This window comes from Suncus etruscus, chromosome 2 (assembly GCF_024139225.1).
Source record: "Suncus etruscus isolate mSunEtr1 chromosome 2, mSunEtr1.pri.cur, whole genome shotgun sequence".
NCBI lineage: Eukaryota > Metazoa > Chordata > Mammalia > Eulipotyphla > Soricidae > Suncus > Suncus etruscus.
Window position 1 is genome coordinate 35,511,984 of NC_064849.1, and position 16,729 is coordinate 35,528,712.

Consider the following 16,729-nt stretch of genomic DNA (forward strand, 5'->3'; position numbering starts at 1 on the left):
TATAACTTTTTTTGAAAAATATGTGTTATAAATTTATAAAATATTACTCATCTGTGTACAGTTTAAAACCTGTATCTTGGGGGCTGGAGAGACAGCACAACAGTAGGGCGTTTGTCTAGCATGTGGCCAACCCAGGACAGACCCAACTTTGATTCCTGGTATCCCATATGTCCCCTGAAGAGTCTCCTGAGGATTTCTGAATACAGAGCCAGTAGTAACCCCGGAGTGTAGCCGTGTGGCCCAAAAGACAAAAAAGAATGACTCGATCGGCTACAAATAGCTTACCATCAGGAAAACAGATAGTCAGAACTGTCTCCTCTACCACAACAAGAAAGCCAGTCATGAGGGCTATGCATGGTCAGAAGTTTTTTTTTCAATGGGTCAATGAGCTAGAACGTCTTTGAAGATTTTGTACGTTTTGTGGTTTTTGGGGGGTTTTTTTTGTTTCTTGTTTTTGTTTGTTTTTGGGTCATACCCAGGGGTTACTCTTGGCTATGCGCTCAGAAATCACTCCTGGCTTGGGGGACTATATGGGACTCCGGAGGATCAAACTGCAGTCTGTCCTAGGTTAGCATGTGCAAGTCAGACGCCTTACCGCTTGCACCACTGCTCTGGCTTCTCTTATATTCTGGTTTTTTGTTTTGTTTTGTTTTGTTTTTTTTTGGGGGGGGTCACACCCGGCAGTACTCAGGGGTTACTCCTGGCTCTATTTTCAGAAATTGCTCTTGGTAGTCTCAGGGACCATATGGGATGCTGGATTCACACCACCATCCTTTTGCATGCAAGGCAAATGCCCTACGTCCATGCTATCTCTCTGGCCCCGTTTATTCTGTTTCTTTTAGGTGCCTTTACTTATGTTTCTGCTATCTTATTTGGAAACTCTCCTGGTCTCTTTAGTGACTGTTTGCCTCTAACTCTCAATCATATAATTCACCATTCTGTAAAGTTTTCCTGTGAAAGCTACCAAGTTAATTTATTTTAAGAAAAAAAAAATTGGGGGGCATAGTAATAGCACAGTTGGTAGGGTGTTTGCCTTGCACATCACTTACCCAGGATGGACCCAGGTTCACTCCCTGGCATCTCAGAATGCCCCCCAAGCCTGCCAGGAGTGATGACTGAGCACAGAGCCAGGAGTGATGACTGAGTGCCACTGAGTGTGGCCAAAAAAATTTTTTTGTTGTTGTTATTATTGGGGAAAAGTAGGGGCCTTTCTCAGGGCTTATTCCTGATTCTGTGCTCAGGAATCACCCTTAGCAGTGCTCAGGAGACCAGCGGCATGCTGGGATTAAATTCAGGTCATTTGTGTGCAACCAAGTGACCTAACTTTAATACTGTATCTTTGGCCTTACTCCCATTTAAGTTTATTATCCAGCACTTGGGTACATAATGCTTACAGTGCACATATTTATGCTCTTATAAAGAGAACACTAAATTTGAGAAACTTTCCCCCATTTTGTGTGATTGTTTGTACTAGGAATTGACTTAGAAAGCAAGTACTCTACTGTTGAACTCTATTCTTTTGATTTTCCTTATGAAGTGGGAAAATTTCTCTTCAGACAAAGCTGTTTTATATTCCTATATGTTGGCATTATGATATGATTATGAGCATATGATATGATACGAGCAGCAGTGCTCACTTGCCCAATTACATTGATTTTTCAGCCTAATTTCCAGATTTTTTTTTTTTTTGGTTTTTGGGCCACACCCAGCGGTGCTCAGGGGTGACTCCTGGCTGTCTGCTCAGAAATAGCTCCTGGCAGGCACGGGGGGACCATATGGGACACCGGGATTTGAACCAACCACCTTTGGTCCTAGAACAGCTGCTTGCAAGCCAAACGCCACTGTGCTATCTCTCCGGGCCCTTTTTTTTTTTTTTTTGGTTTTTGGGTCACACCCGGCAGCGCTCTGGCAGGCTCATATGGGATGCTGGGATTTGAACTACTGACCTTCTGATTGCAAGGCAAATGCCTTACCTCCATGCTCTCTCTCCAGCCCCATCATTTCCAGATATTTTTATTATCTGGAACAGACTTTTGTTTATTTGGGTTCACATACAGAAGTGTTCAGGGGTTACTCCTGACTCTGCACTCAGGAACCACTCATGGCATTGGTTGAGGGACCATAGGAGATGCTGAAGATTGAATTTGGTTCAGGATCATGTAAGGAACACCTTACCCACTATACTGTAGATAGCTCCAGCTCCTGGAGCATTTTTTTTTATCAGGTGACTTTAACTTGTTACAGGGTCAAAAACTCTGGTGTACAGCCATATCTTTGAAAATTTTCAGGACTAGATGCTAAATCCCTAAATGCTAATTTAGAGAATTGCCATGATTTGCCAGTCTTTGATCACATACTATTAAAAATTCATTAAGGTAAAAAAATATTCATTAAGGTAAAGATACGATTGTGAAACCTGACAGATATTTGGCTTCCTTACACACTAATTCCTTTTATTTCTTTTGTTTTAATAATCTTTTCCTTTTTTGGTTTTGTTGTTGTTGTTGTTTTTGGGCCACACCAGGGTGCTGCTCAGGGCTTACTCCTGGCTCTTTGTTCAGGGATCACTCTGGTGGGCTTGAGAGACTGTCTGGCATTCTGGGGATTGAACCTGGAGTCGAGACACTTGCAAGGCCGCTGTACTATCACTCTGTCCTTGTTTTCATCTTTCTTTGGACTGGCCCACAGCAGAATGAAGTACCTCACTGAGACCCACCCTCTGTCATTTCTTGTTCTTTAATCTCTTTGATTCTAGGATAAGAGCTGAAGTCAGGGACTACAAACAATTTATATAAATCTGATCGATCTGTCCCCATATTTGACTTGTGAATGCTTTGTTCTGCTGATCTATGACTTAAGGCAGCTCAAACTCAATTTACCTGGGGGCTGCAGTAGGCAAAGTCGGGGTGATCCTTGAGTGCAAAGTCAGTAGTAAGCCTTGAACATTGTGGGGTGTGACCCAAACAACTAAAACAAAACAAAACAAAAAAAGAGTCCTCTAGGCTAGGGCAGGGCCACAAAATGTTATACGGAGGGCCACGAGTTTGAGACCCCTGATTAAGGCATGAACCAAGGTGGCTGAGAAACAATACAGCAGGCAGGGTTCTTGCCTGGCAAACTGCTCCTGGCAGTGGTCAGAGGCCTGCACATGCTGGACATGCATTCTGCCACTTGAGCTATTTTTCTGGCTCTGGGATAATTTTAGGGCATGGAGTAAAGTTGCTTTACCAGATTATTGCTCCGTGGTATCATTTGAAACTGAAGTAGGATTTGATGGGGAAATAATTTTGATTGGTCCAATAGGACTCCCTTGTGATGGGCCTGTTTAGTGTCATTAGGTAAATTAGCCTTTATGGAGTCTACACAAGTAGCTTAAACATGGTCTCAATTTGGGCCCGGAGAGATAGCGCAGCGGTGTTTGCCTTGCAAGCAGCCGATCCAGGACCAAGGGTGGTTGGTTCAAATCCCGGTGTCCTATATGGTCCCCCGTGCCTGCCAGGAGCTATTTCTGAGCAGACAGCCAGGAGTAACCCCTGAGCACCGCCTGGTGTGGCCCAAAAACCAAAAAACAAAAAAAAACATGGTCTCAATTTTATTCATCTTCTATATTCTGTGGAAATCATCATATCATTGAACATTATTAACATGCCTTTTCAGTTAAAAATTACTATAAGCAAAACCACATCTGCAGCCATGTAGTATAACTATAATTTATTATGTAGGGAAAATGTTTCTGTTATTAAATAAACTCCTATGAACTTGCAATGTTGAAGACTTTGTGGATGAAAAAATCTGACTGTTGGCTTGAGTGATGTCTTTGAATGTGTTTCTAGTCCCGCCTCAGCTGTGGTAATCCGTTTGCACCTGTGGAGAGGAGACACCAGGGCAACTCCAGGCACATTTCCTTTGGTGGCAACCTCATCACCTTCTCACCTTTGAGGCCTCCCACTAGAGAACAGTCAGAAGATTCTTAATTGAAAATAAGTCCCAGTTTTTGTCTTTGTTTTATCAGTGCTGTAATAAACTATTGGGTTATTGACAAGTTGAATGACGTGTGTATTTTTGTATCACTTTTGTTCACATATATATATATAGAGAGAGAGAATGTCTGGTTCCTCACGGTCCTTGTTCATCTGCATATTTTATTTTATTTTATTTTAAAGCCAGTCAAATTGAGCAGTGGGGGGGGTTATATACCAACTTTTATGATACTAACGTTAATAAGTTCTGATAAACCACTGCCATCGGACCAGCCATCTGCATATTTTAGATATAGTACTGTTTTAAGGAAGTGGGGACATTTTATACATTAACCGCACAGAATAAAACATGTTGTATGTCTTGCATCTCACTTAAATGTATAAATAATGTTGCTTAATTGAGAGCTTAATATTTGATTTAATCAGAATACATTGAATGTTTCTTTAAAAAATGGATCTTTTGGGGCCGGCAAGGTGGTGCTAGAGGTAAGGTGTCTGCCTTGCAAGAGCTAGCCAAGGAAAGATTACGACTGCGGTTCGATTCCCTGGCGTCCCATATGGTGCCCCCCAAGCCAGAGGCAATATCTGAGCGCTTAGCCAGGAGTAACCCTTGAGCATCAAACGGGTGTGGCCCGAAAAACCAAAAAAAAAAAAAAAAGGATCTTTTTATACTGTTTTTTGGGGTGTTTTTTTTTGTGGGGGGGTCACACCCGGCGATACTCTGGCTATGTGCTCAGAAATGGCTCCTGGTTTGGGGGACCATATGGGACGCCAGGGTATCAAACCACGGTTTATCCTAGGCTGGCGCATGCAAGGCAGATGCCTTACACCCTGCACCACTGCTCCAGCCCCTATACTGTGTTCTTTTTTTTTTTTTTTTTTTTTGGTTTTTGGGCCACACCCGGTAACGCTCAGGGGTTACTCCTGGCTATGTGCTCAGAAGTTGCTCCTGGCTTGGGGGACCATATGAGACACCGGGGGATCGAACTGTGGTCCGTCCAAGGCTAGCGCAGGCAAGGCAGGCACCTTACCTTTAGCGCCACCGCCCGGCCCCTTTTCTTTTTTTTTTGTGTGTTCTTAATTTAAATTTTTAGATGTCGTTTGTTAAATTCTTAGATATATTAATGTTCACACCTAATATTGGCTTATTTATGTAATGCTATTCAGTTTTCTTTTTTGACTTTTTTGCAATTTCAAATGGTTAATTATTAGAGCATTCCATTAACGATTAGAGATTCCCACAAACCCCCCTGGGAAGTATTTTTTTGAATTTTGTTTTTGGTTTTTGGTTTTTGGGCCACACCTGGCGATGCTCAGGGGTTACTCCTGCTGGCTGCTCAGAAATAGCTCCTGGCAGGCAGGGGGACCATATGGGACACCGGGATTCGAACCAACCACCTTTGGTGTTGTAGCCGCTGTGCTATCTCTCCGGCCCGGTTTTGTTTTTTTGTTGTTTTTATTTTCCCCTTGACTTTACAGCCCAGGAAATAACCTTCTTCCCTCGAAGAGGATTATATCAATAATTACTATGCTGAGATAGATTTGAGGGTTTTTGTTTGGTTTGTGTGTGTGTGTGTGAAGTAAGTTTGTGCTTGCATGGGCAGGTTATGGTAGTGGGTGGGAAATTGGGGCACTGGTGAAGGAAAGGTCACACTGATAACGGAAATGATGTTTGAACATTTAATTTCTGAAACTAGTGTATTATGAACAACTTGTTAAATTATGGTGTTATAATAAAAATTGGGGGGGGGTGTGGAATGTGATCCACCCTTTCTAGCTATCTCCTCAGCCCTGAAACATTTTCTTTTATAAACTCATACCTATCCCATTGTAGAAGAGAACAATGGCTTCTGGCAGACTAGTATAACCAAAGCTCATACTAAATCTAGTTATTTCTCAGTGCAAAGGTATCTGCCAAACAGTGACTTGTGGGTGGCCCCTTAAAATTTGCAGTTATTGAAAAAAACACATCTACTTTTTTTTGTCAGAGGAAGGAAAACGTACTAACTTGTGGCAAGAAAAGGCTGAGGTTCAGGTGAACTGTAACTTATGTGAAGTCTGCTGGCTTAGAAGAATGTTCTCAGAAAACCTACTTGTATTCTAGTTGTACCAAAAGATAATTTTTTTTTTCTTTTGGGGTAGGAATGGGGGCTGTTTTCCTGTGGGTTTAGGGTGGAGCACTTGGTTTTGGGTGGAGCATTTGGTTTTGAGGGGCCACACCCAGCTGTGCTTGAGCCCTCCTTGCTCTTTACTCAGGTCATTTTTGTCTCTTATAGGTAGAGAGTTTTTAGGCTTTTGAATCCTCGCATCATTTGATATTAGGCAAATATTTGAAGACACAATAAAGGATATTGCTTTCATTTATGAAAAATGTTTCCAAGATTGAATTTTCAAAGTCAACTGGGAATGCCTGTGTATTAAGGACCTGCCATATGATAACCTTTTTTCCTCTTGCCCCACATATGATAGCCTTTTGAAAACTATTTCATGATTAATATGTTCATTTTTACAAAGTAACCAGAGGATGTAAGTGGGTTTGTGTAAACCAAATTCTCCACTTTTCTCCAAAGCTTAGTTCTTCCATTTGTTTATTCCAGAACAGTCAAAAGCCAAAATGTTAGGATAAGGAATTTTTAACTTTGAAATAGCATTTCTTTTGCTGGCAGCCTATCTGTGCTTATCCTCTCAGGTTCATAGATTCCTTTACCCAGACTGAATGCGGATGTTAAGGACTTCCCCTTCTCAGCATCCTAACAGGTCACCCCAGCTTCAGAACCCGATAGGAGAGGACTGAGGCATGAATGGTCAACTCTCAGCCCCACAACTGTTTGTTGCAGGAGCATTTGCTTGAATTACTTGTATTCAAATTTACTTCGTAGAGATCCCAACTTGTGACAATTAGTGTGTTGAAGTATATTGTGGAAACAAATTCATATTTTGATCTTTTGTACGATGAAGGTGTATCATCCTAATTTTGAATTTTTCTTGCATTTTGGCTTGCTATTAGAGATGAAAGTTGTGTTAATGTGTTCTGTGGCGGATGCATGAATAATGAAGGTGTAGTACATCTACTCAATGGCATACTATGCAGCTGCAAAGAATGATGAAATGAAAATTTGTGATAGCTTGGAACTAGAGTGTATCATATTAAGTGAAATGAGTCAGAAAGAAGTTTCTGGATGATCTCACTTATCTGTGATATTTAGAATATGAGAGAAAGAATGTGAAGTCTCAATGCAGGGGAATATAGTTTAGCCTGTCCCTAAATTGCAGAAATTAAGAACAGGGAAGGAAAGTAATTAAGCAGGAATTATGAACAAGCTGACAGGAGGCAATAGGCAGTATGAGACATCAAGTGGACCTAACAGCCTCACACCTAGAAAGTGGGTGCCACAGCCACTGTTCTAGCATCCACCCACCCACTCCTATTTCTTTTCTTAAAACTATATTTTAGCAGGGGTCGGAGCAGTGGCACAAGGAGTAAGGCATCTGCCTTGCCCATGCTAGCCTAGGACGTACTGCAGTTCGATCCCCCGGCATCCCATATGGTCCCCCAAGCCAGGAGCAATTTCTGAGTGCATAGCTAGGAGTAACCCCTGAGCGTCACCAGGTGTGGCCCAAAAACAAACAAACAAACAAAAAAACCACTATATTTTAGCAAATAGAAAACTGGAGGGGGTTGGAGTGATAGTACAAATGATAGGGATCTTTGCCTTGCTTTTGGCAGACCCAGGTTCAATCCTTAACATCCCAAATGGTATTCTGTGCACCACCAGGAAGGATTCCTGAGTGCAGAACCAGGAGTAAGCCCTAAGCCCTGGTCACTGCCAGGCATGGCCCGAAAAGAAAACAAAAGACAAATAGAATAAGAATATTTATTAAATGACTGATTTATAAGAAAAATTACAATGAGTTTGCATACAATATTTCACTCACTATGAATATTAAATGTGAAACGTTAATTCTCTTTTTAAGTATCAACCCCCTTAGACTTATATCATAACATGTGAAGCACTGGTAAGGTCTATGTCACCAGAAATGCCCAGTTGGTTGATATCATTAAGATTTCTCATCCGATGGTTGTACTGCAGCAAGTGAGCATCATTGACAGCCACCTTGAAGTGGTCATTTTCAACCAGTACTTGGATCTGAAATGACATGTACACAATACCATTAAAAATGTCTGTTATAATGGGGCCGGCGTGGTGGCACTAGATGTAAGGTGTCTGCCTTGCCAGCGCTAGCCTAAGACGGACCGCGGTTTGATCCCCCGGCATCCCATAAGGTCCCCCAAGCCAGGAGCGACTTTGAGCACATAGCCAGGAATAACCCCTGGGTGTGGCCCAAAAACCAAAAAATAAAAATGTCTGTTATAGGGGCCGGAGACATAGCATGGAGGTAAGGTGTTTGCCTTGTGTCCAGAAGGACAGTGGTTCAAATCCCAGCATCCCATATGGCCCCCTGTGCCTGCTAGGAGCGATTTCTGAGCATAGAGCCTGGAGTGCCCCTGAGTGCTGCCGGGTGTGACCCAAAAACCAAAACAAACAAAAGTCTGTTATATAGTTATATATGTTATATAGTCGGTATATGCTTCATGAGTAGAGACACCCTGTATCTCAGGCCAAGGGAATTTCTAATTTCAATGTTTACTGCACCTATGCAGAAAAAAAAAAATAAAAGCAAAACTTGGGGTCAGAGTGGTGATGCAAGCGGTAGGGCATTTACCTTGCATGCGGCTGACCCAGGACGGACCTGGTTCGATTCCCCAGCATCCCATATGGTCTCCCAAGCCAGAAGCGTATTTCTGAGTGCATAGCCAGGCATAACCTCTGAGTGTCACCAGGTATGGCCCAAAAAAACAAACAAAAAGCCTGTTACACCTACCCCCCCCCCTTTTTGTTTTTTGGGCCAGACCTGGTAGCGCTCAGGGGTTGCTCCTGGCTGTACATTCAAAAATTGTTCCTGGCAGGCTCGGGGGACCATATGGGATGCCGGGATTCTAACCACTGTCCTGCATGCGAAGCAAATGCCCTACCTCCATGCTATCTCTCCAGCCCCGTGCCCCCCCCCCGTTTTAAATTTAATTTAATTGGTATCTTCTAAATAGGAGCTCCCGCCTTTTTCACAGAACCCATTACATGAGTAGTCCAGGGGGCTAAGGGTGGAGGTATGGGATGCATGCTGGGAACACTGGTGGATAGAGATCAACACTAGTGGTGGGAATGGCCCTAATTCACTGTCATTGAAATATGCCTGAAATACAAATATGAAGGATTTGTATTCACAAAGGTCTCAATAAAAATGTAATGCCTAGGGGCCGGAGAGATAGCATGGAGGTAAGTCATTTGCCTTTCATGCAGAAGGTCATTGGTTCAAATCCCAGCTTCCCATATGTCCCCCAAGCCTGCCAGGAGCAATTTCTGAGTGTGGAGCCAGGAGTAACCGCTGAGCACTGCCAGGTGTGACCCAAAAACCAAAACCAAAAAAAAAAAAAAAAAAAAAAATGCCTGTAGTTCCAAAGCTAGTCTAAGCTTAACAGGGCCAATATTTTATTTATATGATCACTAGTGGACATATTAAAACTCAAAGTAACTTGACACAAAGATAAATTCCAAGTGATTCAAAGATAAAACTTTTAGAAGGCTATGTATGAGAAGTCGTTAAGGAGAAGATTATTTGTGACCTAAAAATCCTGAAAATAAAAATAAAGAAGGAACGTCCTACTGGAGAAAACTCTTTAGATCAGGGAGCTCATATTATTCACAGATGGTCTATAAGCCAGTAAATACCAGAGCTGGTGGGATCAGAACCAGTAAAGGCCTTGAAACTAGATTGAAAAATATTTTTATATATTCAAAGAACGATCATTTGAACTACAAGCTTTTGTTCTCCTTTGAATATGTGTCTCACTCACTTGTTTCCTTGCTTATTTCCACTCTGGAGAAGCCTATGTTCTCTCTTGAACATGCATTTCTTCTCTTCCTTTTCTCTCACCTCTTTCTAAGCAAGTTTTGCTCAACAAAAACTATCTTGCTTCACTAAAAAAATTGTCTGAATAAAAAAAAGGACAAAATGTAAAAGTATTCCTAATATGTAATATTGTCTACTTTTCATAATAGAAAAGCATTTGATTGGGCATGGGGGACCAATAAGGTGCCGGGGATTAAACTGAGGTTGACTACAAACAAGGCAGATGCCTTGGATCCCCTATCTTTCCGGCCCTGATTGCCAAATGGTTTTAAAGAACTCTCAGTTTAAATGTATCATAAAGAATTTCTGTTTTTATTAACTATTCCATTTTTTCTCATTTCTAGAAAATCTTGAGCTCAGAGGAGCAGTAAGGCACAGCATAGATTGAATGGTGCTAGGGAGATTCTTGCCTACTGAACCTGGTCTCCTGGGTGAATGAGAAGCTGTGCTGGTCTGATATGGTAGCAGAGGAGATGGAAATTCAATCCAGCTGCACCAGTGTTTCAGAGTGATTTTCTGTGAGCAATCCTATACCATCAGCATATGAGAACAGTAACTTACTTTGAATGGTTTACCACTTTCAAATGGGAAGGTCGTCTGTCTCTCTTCCTTGCCCCAGATATTATCCGTCTTTGTATTGCAGACGATGACTCTCCTGTTGTCCTCATTGAAGCGTGGGTTAAAGTGGAAGGCCACGTCATTCCCTTTCTTGAAATCTAAAGCAAGTCTGTTTGAAACCCAAGGCCAGAGATAATAAAAACAATTCAGTCAATTATGTCAAAAATTATGTCAAACATAATTTTATAAAAAGCACAGTATAAAAATAAGTATCTTTTTCTCAGTAGGAAGTAGAAAACCATAAAATGAGTTCTAACTGGAAAAATCTGTGAGGTCCAGTGAAAGCACTAGCAAAAACTTCTGTTTTTTTCTGCTCATGAGTCAGTAATGCATGTTCATTACTGATTTAATAAATGTTAGATTGGAGCTGGAGCAATAGCACAATGGATAGGGTTTTTGCCCTATACATGGCCAACCCAGGTTCGATCCCTGGCATCCCATAGGGTCCCTCAAGTCTGCCAGGTGTAACTTCTGAGTTTTTTTTGTTTTGTTTTGTTTTTTGTTTGGTCACACCCAGCAGCGCTCAGAGGTCACTCCTGGCTCTGGGCTCAGAAATCGCCCCTGGCAAGCACTGGGGACCATATGGGATGCCGGGATTCGAACAACCATCCTTCTGCATGGAAGGCAAATGCCCTATGTCCATGCTATCTTTCCGGCCCCCAGGTGTAACTTCTGAACACAGAGCCAGGAATTATCCCTGAGTGCCACCAGGTGTGGCCCCAAAACAACAACAAAATAATAATAAATGTTATAGACTATGTTTCCTCATTACATTTTAGTTGGTTTGGTTTTGGGCTACTTCTGGCAGTGCTCAGTGCTTACTCCTGGTTCTGAGCTCAGTAGTGACTCCTGGCAGTGCTCAGGGGACCCTGTGGGATACTGGACATCAAACCCAGGTATGCTACAGGCAAGGCAAGGACCCTACCCACACTGTACTATCACTCCAGCCCCCTCATTACTCTTTTTTTTTTAAGGCAGGATAAATGTATTAAACATTTTCTTTTTGTCGGGAAGAGTTGGCCATCTCCATCAGTGCTCAGGGCTAACTCTGGGTTCTGTGTTCAGGGATCACTTCTGGTAGAGCTCGGGTGATCATATGAAGTGCCTGGGATGAAACCTGTGTTGACTATATGCAAGACAAGAACCCTGCCCACTGTATTATTGTTCTGATGCATATTAAAATTTTTCTGCATCTTTGGTCACATTCTTTTCTGGGGGATTTTGTGAGGGAGGGGTTGTGCTTAGGGGCTATTCCTGGTTCTGTTAAGAACTTACTCCTGGGCATGCTCAGAGGAACCATATAAGATGCTAGGGATTGAACTGGGGTCAGAGTAAACAAGCCTCTCTCAGGCCCGTGATGTTAATTTTTGGGGAGGGGGGGTTGGATCACACCCGATGACACTCAGGGTTACTCCTGGCTATGCACTCCAGAAATCACTCCTGGCTTGGGGGACTATATGGAACATCGAGGATCAAACCAGGTCTATCCTGGGTCAGCACGTGCAAGGCAAACGCCCTACCTCAGCACTGTCATTCCGGCCCCTGTGATGTTAATTTTTGATAAGCACCTAGACAGAAAGTGCATGCTCAATCTTTTAGGAACTATATGACTCGGGTGCAAACATTCCATCATGAAGACTGTTTTCTTCATTCTAAGGCTTTCACTGTCAGGAAGAATCAACAGAAGGGGTTTTCTGCTTTTCCTTAGGGTCTTAACAAAGTAGGTCTGTGATATTCTGGTTATGGGGAAAGCACAAGATTTGGTGTGGGAAGCCTTATTCTGTTGGTGGAGAATAATCCTCACTGGAATTACCAAGATTCTAAATAAGTAGTTTGAAAGAAAATAGATTTAAATGGATCCTTTACTCAAATAGCAGTCAATCAATGTGTCAATCTTGTCAGTTTTGCTTTACCTGTTTGCATTGGGCTTGACTGTACCCATAATGGTTATCAGCATGCGGGGCTTGACTCCTGTAGGTAGAGGCAGGTTATAGGGCACATTCTGAGGATGAAAAAAAAAAACAGTATTTGCATCAATACAGAGTCAAGTTTTCTGAGAAAGAAACAAAAAGCTGTTAGAGTTCAGTCACTTTTTCAGGGGTTGGAGCCACACTTGACAGTGCTCAGGGCTGATTCCTGGACCTGTACTCAGGGATAACTCTTGGTGAGACTCAGAGGACCATATGTGGTTCTGGAAATCAAACCTGTATGGTTCTGTGCAAGGCAAGTGTTCTACCCTCTGTACTCTCTCGCTTCAGCCCAGGTTCAGTGGCTGTTAATCCATGTGTAACCCATAACTAATTGAAGCCACTGTCCAGACTTTCAGCCATTATGCCAGGGGTCTAAGAGCTAAGGCTTCTTCCACACACAGCTAACAATGGAGAAGAATGACATCCATAAAACAGCATAGAAGCAGAACATACTCCCATGGGGAGATCAGTATCTTTCTGCAGTGAACCCTCGGGAACCTTCTGTGCCTTTGTGACCCAAGTCACTTCCCATACTGCTGCTCCCTGTGACAGGCAGCAGGTCACATTCTGGGCTTCTGGGTTCTCATAAATTCTCACATTGCACTGAGTGTGCTTTGAACTGAAACAGATCCTCAATATTGTGGAATGCACTTTCCAATCAATGCATTCCCTAACTCTTTACAGAGACAGTTATCAGCCGCCTCTGTTCCAGCACCACCTGTTCCAGCCACCTCTGTTCCATTTCCAAAGTTCTCTTTGGCCTCTCATCTTTTCCCACTCTTCTCCTTAGATTCAGCCACCACCCACTCCTTTTCTCTAGGCCTGACCCATACCAGTCCTGTGCTTCCACTAACCTATTCTTGATTGGGATAGCAGATCCAACAGCTGATCCAACAGGTGGGAGCTGCTTCCCTGCCTCCTTTTTCATTACCTCCCCTTCCTGGACTCCTGTTTGGGGGTGACCCTGGGCTGGTGCTCTATTTCCACCTTAAAATGCCACAATCTGACTCCTGAATTCTTCTTTTCCCTTGCAGTCTCATATCTGCTCTCCTCAACCTCCATGACTTCTCAGTGACTATAAGGGGAGCAGGTGAGGGCTCTACCTGTGGTCTAGGCTTACCTTGAGGCCACACCCTGCACCCCATTGCTTTCTCTCCACTGTCTTCTAGGCTACCTAACATCAGATGCTTCTGGATCACCTTCTGATCCTGAGATCCTCTGATTACCCACTTGTGGAACTTTCCTCACTCCTACTTCCTATTTCCCTGAAGGACTGTTCCTCTAATGATGTGTATTCTGTACAAATAAGAGCCCAATCCTTACATCACAAAAATTACTCAAAGCCAACTGACACTGGTTTCCCACCTGTTTACCTATTTCCCATCTGGTAATAAAAGTATTTGGGGGGGTATTCTGTTTATGACTGAAACCCAACTATGAACATGCTTGTAATCATGGGCTTAAATTAAGATTTATATTAAAAAGAAAAGTATTTTCTATTGATGATGTAGAAGACACCAGTGCTAGGGATGGGACCCAGGACTTCACCTATACAAAATGCTCAAGCACTGAATCAAGCTGCTGCCCCTTTGATCATGTATTCATAGATGCTGGGTCCGTGAGACCAGCTATGTAAGAAGAACACTTGGCATAAGGGGCATACTCACCTTTGGTTAATGATAACCCAAATTCCCCAGTTATTATGACACTAACTCCATAACTCCATGTCTATAAACTGATTTACAGATGTCTTTATTCTGCATTAGCTTCTCCTTTTGATTTTTTTGTTTGGGGGACCACACCCTGCAACTCTTGGTTTACTGTTGGCTCTGTGCTCAACCTTGATGGATCTCGGGACCATATGAAGTGACAAGAATGAAACGAAAGGGCCAGAGAGATAGCGTGGAGGTAAGGTATTTGCCTTGCATGCAGAAGGGCAGTGGTTTGAATCCTGGCATCCCATATAGTCCCCCGAGCCTGCCAGGACTGATTTCTGAGTGTAGAGTCAGGAGTGACCCCTGAGCACTGCCGGGTGTGACCCCAAAACAAACAAGAATGGAACCAAGTTCCATTCTTTGCAACTGCAAAGCAAGCACCCAATCTTCAGTACTATTTCTCCAGCCCCCGCATGAGTTTCTTTCTATACAAATATTATCCATACTTAGTACCACTCATTTTTATGTATTGTTTTTTTATCCCTAGCATTAGTATCTTGTTTATTTTTACATTTTTAAATTATTTTATTTAGAACCATGGTTACAAGATTGTTCATAATACAGCTTGTTTTGTTGTTGTTGTCATTTATATAATTATTTAAACCATCATTACAAAATTGTTCATGGTTGATTTTAGTCACAGAATGTACCTTCACCCCACTCATTTTGGTCTGGGGGACTAAGACTCTACCACTAGTCCTGGAAATGTGACTCAGAGAAAAATTTAAGATTACAGGTCTTTCTACGGCCAGAAGCTCATGGGTGCCTGGAGCCAGCCCCCAGCCAGAGCCCCGCAGGTTAATGGCAGTGTGTGCCAGAAGTACACTATGTCCTTTTCTTTTTTGTTTTGTTTTGTTTTCTTTTGTGTGTTTTTTTCCGGCCACACCCGTTTGATGCTCAGGGGTTACTCCTGGCTAAGCGCTCAGAAATTGCCCCTGGCTTGGGGGGACCATATGGGACACTGGGGGATCTAACCGTGGTCGGATTCCTTCCTTGGCTAGTGCTTGCAAGGCAGACACCTTACTTCTAGTGCCACCTCACCAGCCCCACTATGTCCTTTTCTTAGCAGAACAAGATAAATAGTCCACTCATCTTACCAGTGGTCCAGCTGGAGTACCATAGGGACCAGCAGCAGGGTATGTGCCGGGAGCGCTAGGCTGTCCAGGAGCACTGGGCTGTCCAGAAGGAGGGTAAGCCCCAGGCCCACCTGGTTGCCCAGGATAGGCACCTGGTGCAGTTGATCCTGGATAAGCAGGTGCTGTTGGGCCAGGATAGGCTCCAGGAGGCGCCTGTCCAGGGTAGGCCCCAGGAGGTGCCTGTCCAGGGTAGGCCCCGGGAGGCGCCTGTCCAGGGTAGGCTCCGGGTGGTGCCTGTCCAGGGTAGGCCCCAGGAGGTGCCTGTCCAGGGTAAGCCCCGGGATAGGCAGTCCCACCAGGCTGGTTTCCCCATGCACTAGGCCATCCTTGAGGGTTTGGGTTTCCAGACCCAGATACGGCATCGTTAAGCTGGAAAGAAAGACAAACAATTACAAGATGAAAAAGTCACAAAAACAAAATTTAAAAACAAAAAGCAGGAGTCTATGATCTGAGAGGTAGAGAGTCACACAAGTATGAAATTCATATTCACACCAAATTCCCCCTATTTGCTTCCAAAGACTAACATGAAACTTCTGTTGAAATAATGTAGGCTTGGTCCACCGAGCCAGCCAGGAATGATTTCTGAACAGACCCAGGAGTAACCCCTGGGCGCCGTTGGTGTGGCCCAAAAACAAACAAACAAAAAAATGATGACTATTATATTCTTGCCTCCCCCTTCCCATCATCTTAGATCACAGTAGATTCTGTTTTTGTTTGGAGTCAGGTATCGACCATCCATAAAGAGGCATGGCAGAATCAGGAACTAGAGCATGGTATTGTGCTGGCATTCCAAGGATTTCACACACACACACACACACACACACACACACACACACACACACACACACACACACACACACACACACACACCAGCTTTGCTCAGCAGAAGGGTAGGACTCCAGCTAAGCAAATTCTTCTGTGGATGAAGTCAAAGAAAGGCATGGGTATGGAAATTACGGCGCTCAAAACCCTTTACTTGTTAGGAAGAGCATGATGGCTGAAACAGCCCTACAACACTTACCGAAAAACTGTCTGCCATTTTTCTGAAAGGAAAAAGAAAAAAAAAACTAGGTTATAATTTGATCCTTAAAGATTGTGCTGATTACCACAAATAAGTCATGATGTCATGATTAAGTCTTCTCCCTCTGTGGGCCTCTTTCTGTGCCACCCCCTGGCCACCTGGTTTTTGTTTGGGATCCATATCCAAAGGTGCTCAGGGCTTTTTGTTTTTGTTTTTTTTGTTTTGTTTTGTTTTGTTTTGGCTTTGCACTCAGATCATCACTCCTGGTGGTGCTTGAAGAACTAAAAGGAGTGCTGGGGATTGAACCCTTGTGCAAGGC

The 16,729-nt window shown here is 43.2% G+C and overlaps 2 protein-coding genes across 2 annotated transcripts in view; one reads left to right on the plus strand and one right to left on the minus strand.

Annotated features, from left to right (window-relative positions):
- The window catches only part of DLGAP5 (DLG associated protein 5), a 42,176-nt gene extending 38,202 nt beyond the window's left edge, over nucleotides 1-3,974 (plus strand). Inside the window, 1 exon segment of the mRNA XM_049768939.1 lies at nucleotides 3,834-3,974. Coding sequence (XP_049624896.1) covers nucleotides 3,834-3,974 — 141 coding nt within the window.
- Nucleotides 3,975-7,841: 3,867 nt separating this feature from the next.
- LGALS3 (galectin 3) lies at nucleotides 7,842-16,428 on the minus strand. Its single transcript, XM_049767667.1, has 5 exons — nucleotides 16,411-16,428; nucleotides 15,351-15,758; nucleotides 12,482-12,570; nucleotides 10,512-10,677; nucleotides 7,842-8,128 (listed from the first exon to the last, which is right to left on the minus strand). Exons 1-5 carry the CDS (start codon nucleotides 16,426-16,428, stop codon nucleotides 7,973-7,975), a joined length of 837 nt encoding a protein of 278 aa, XP_049623624.1. The 3' UTR covers nucleotides 7,842-7,972.
- Between the last annotated feature and the right edge of the window lie 301 nt (nucleotides 16,429-16,729).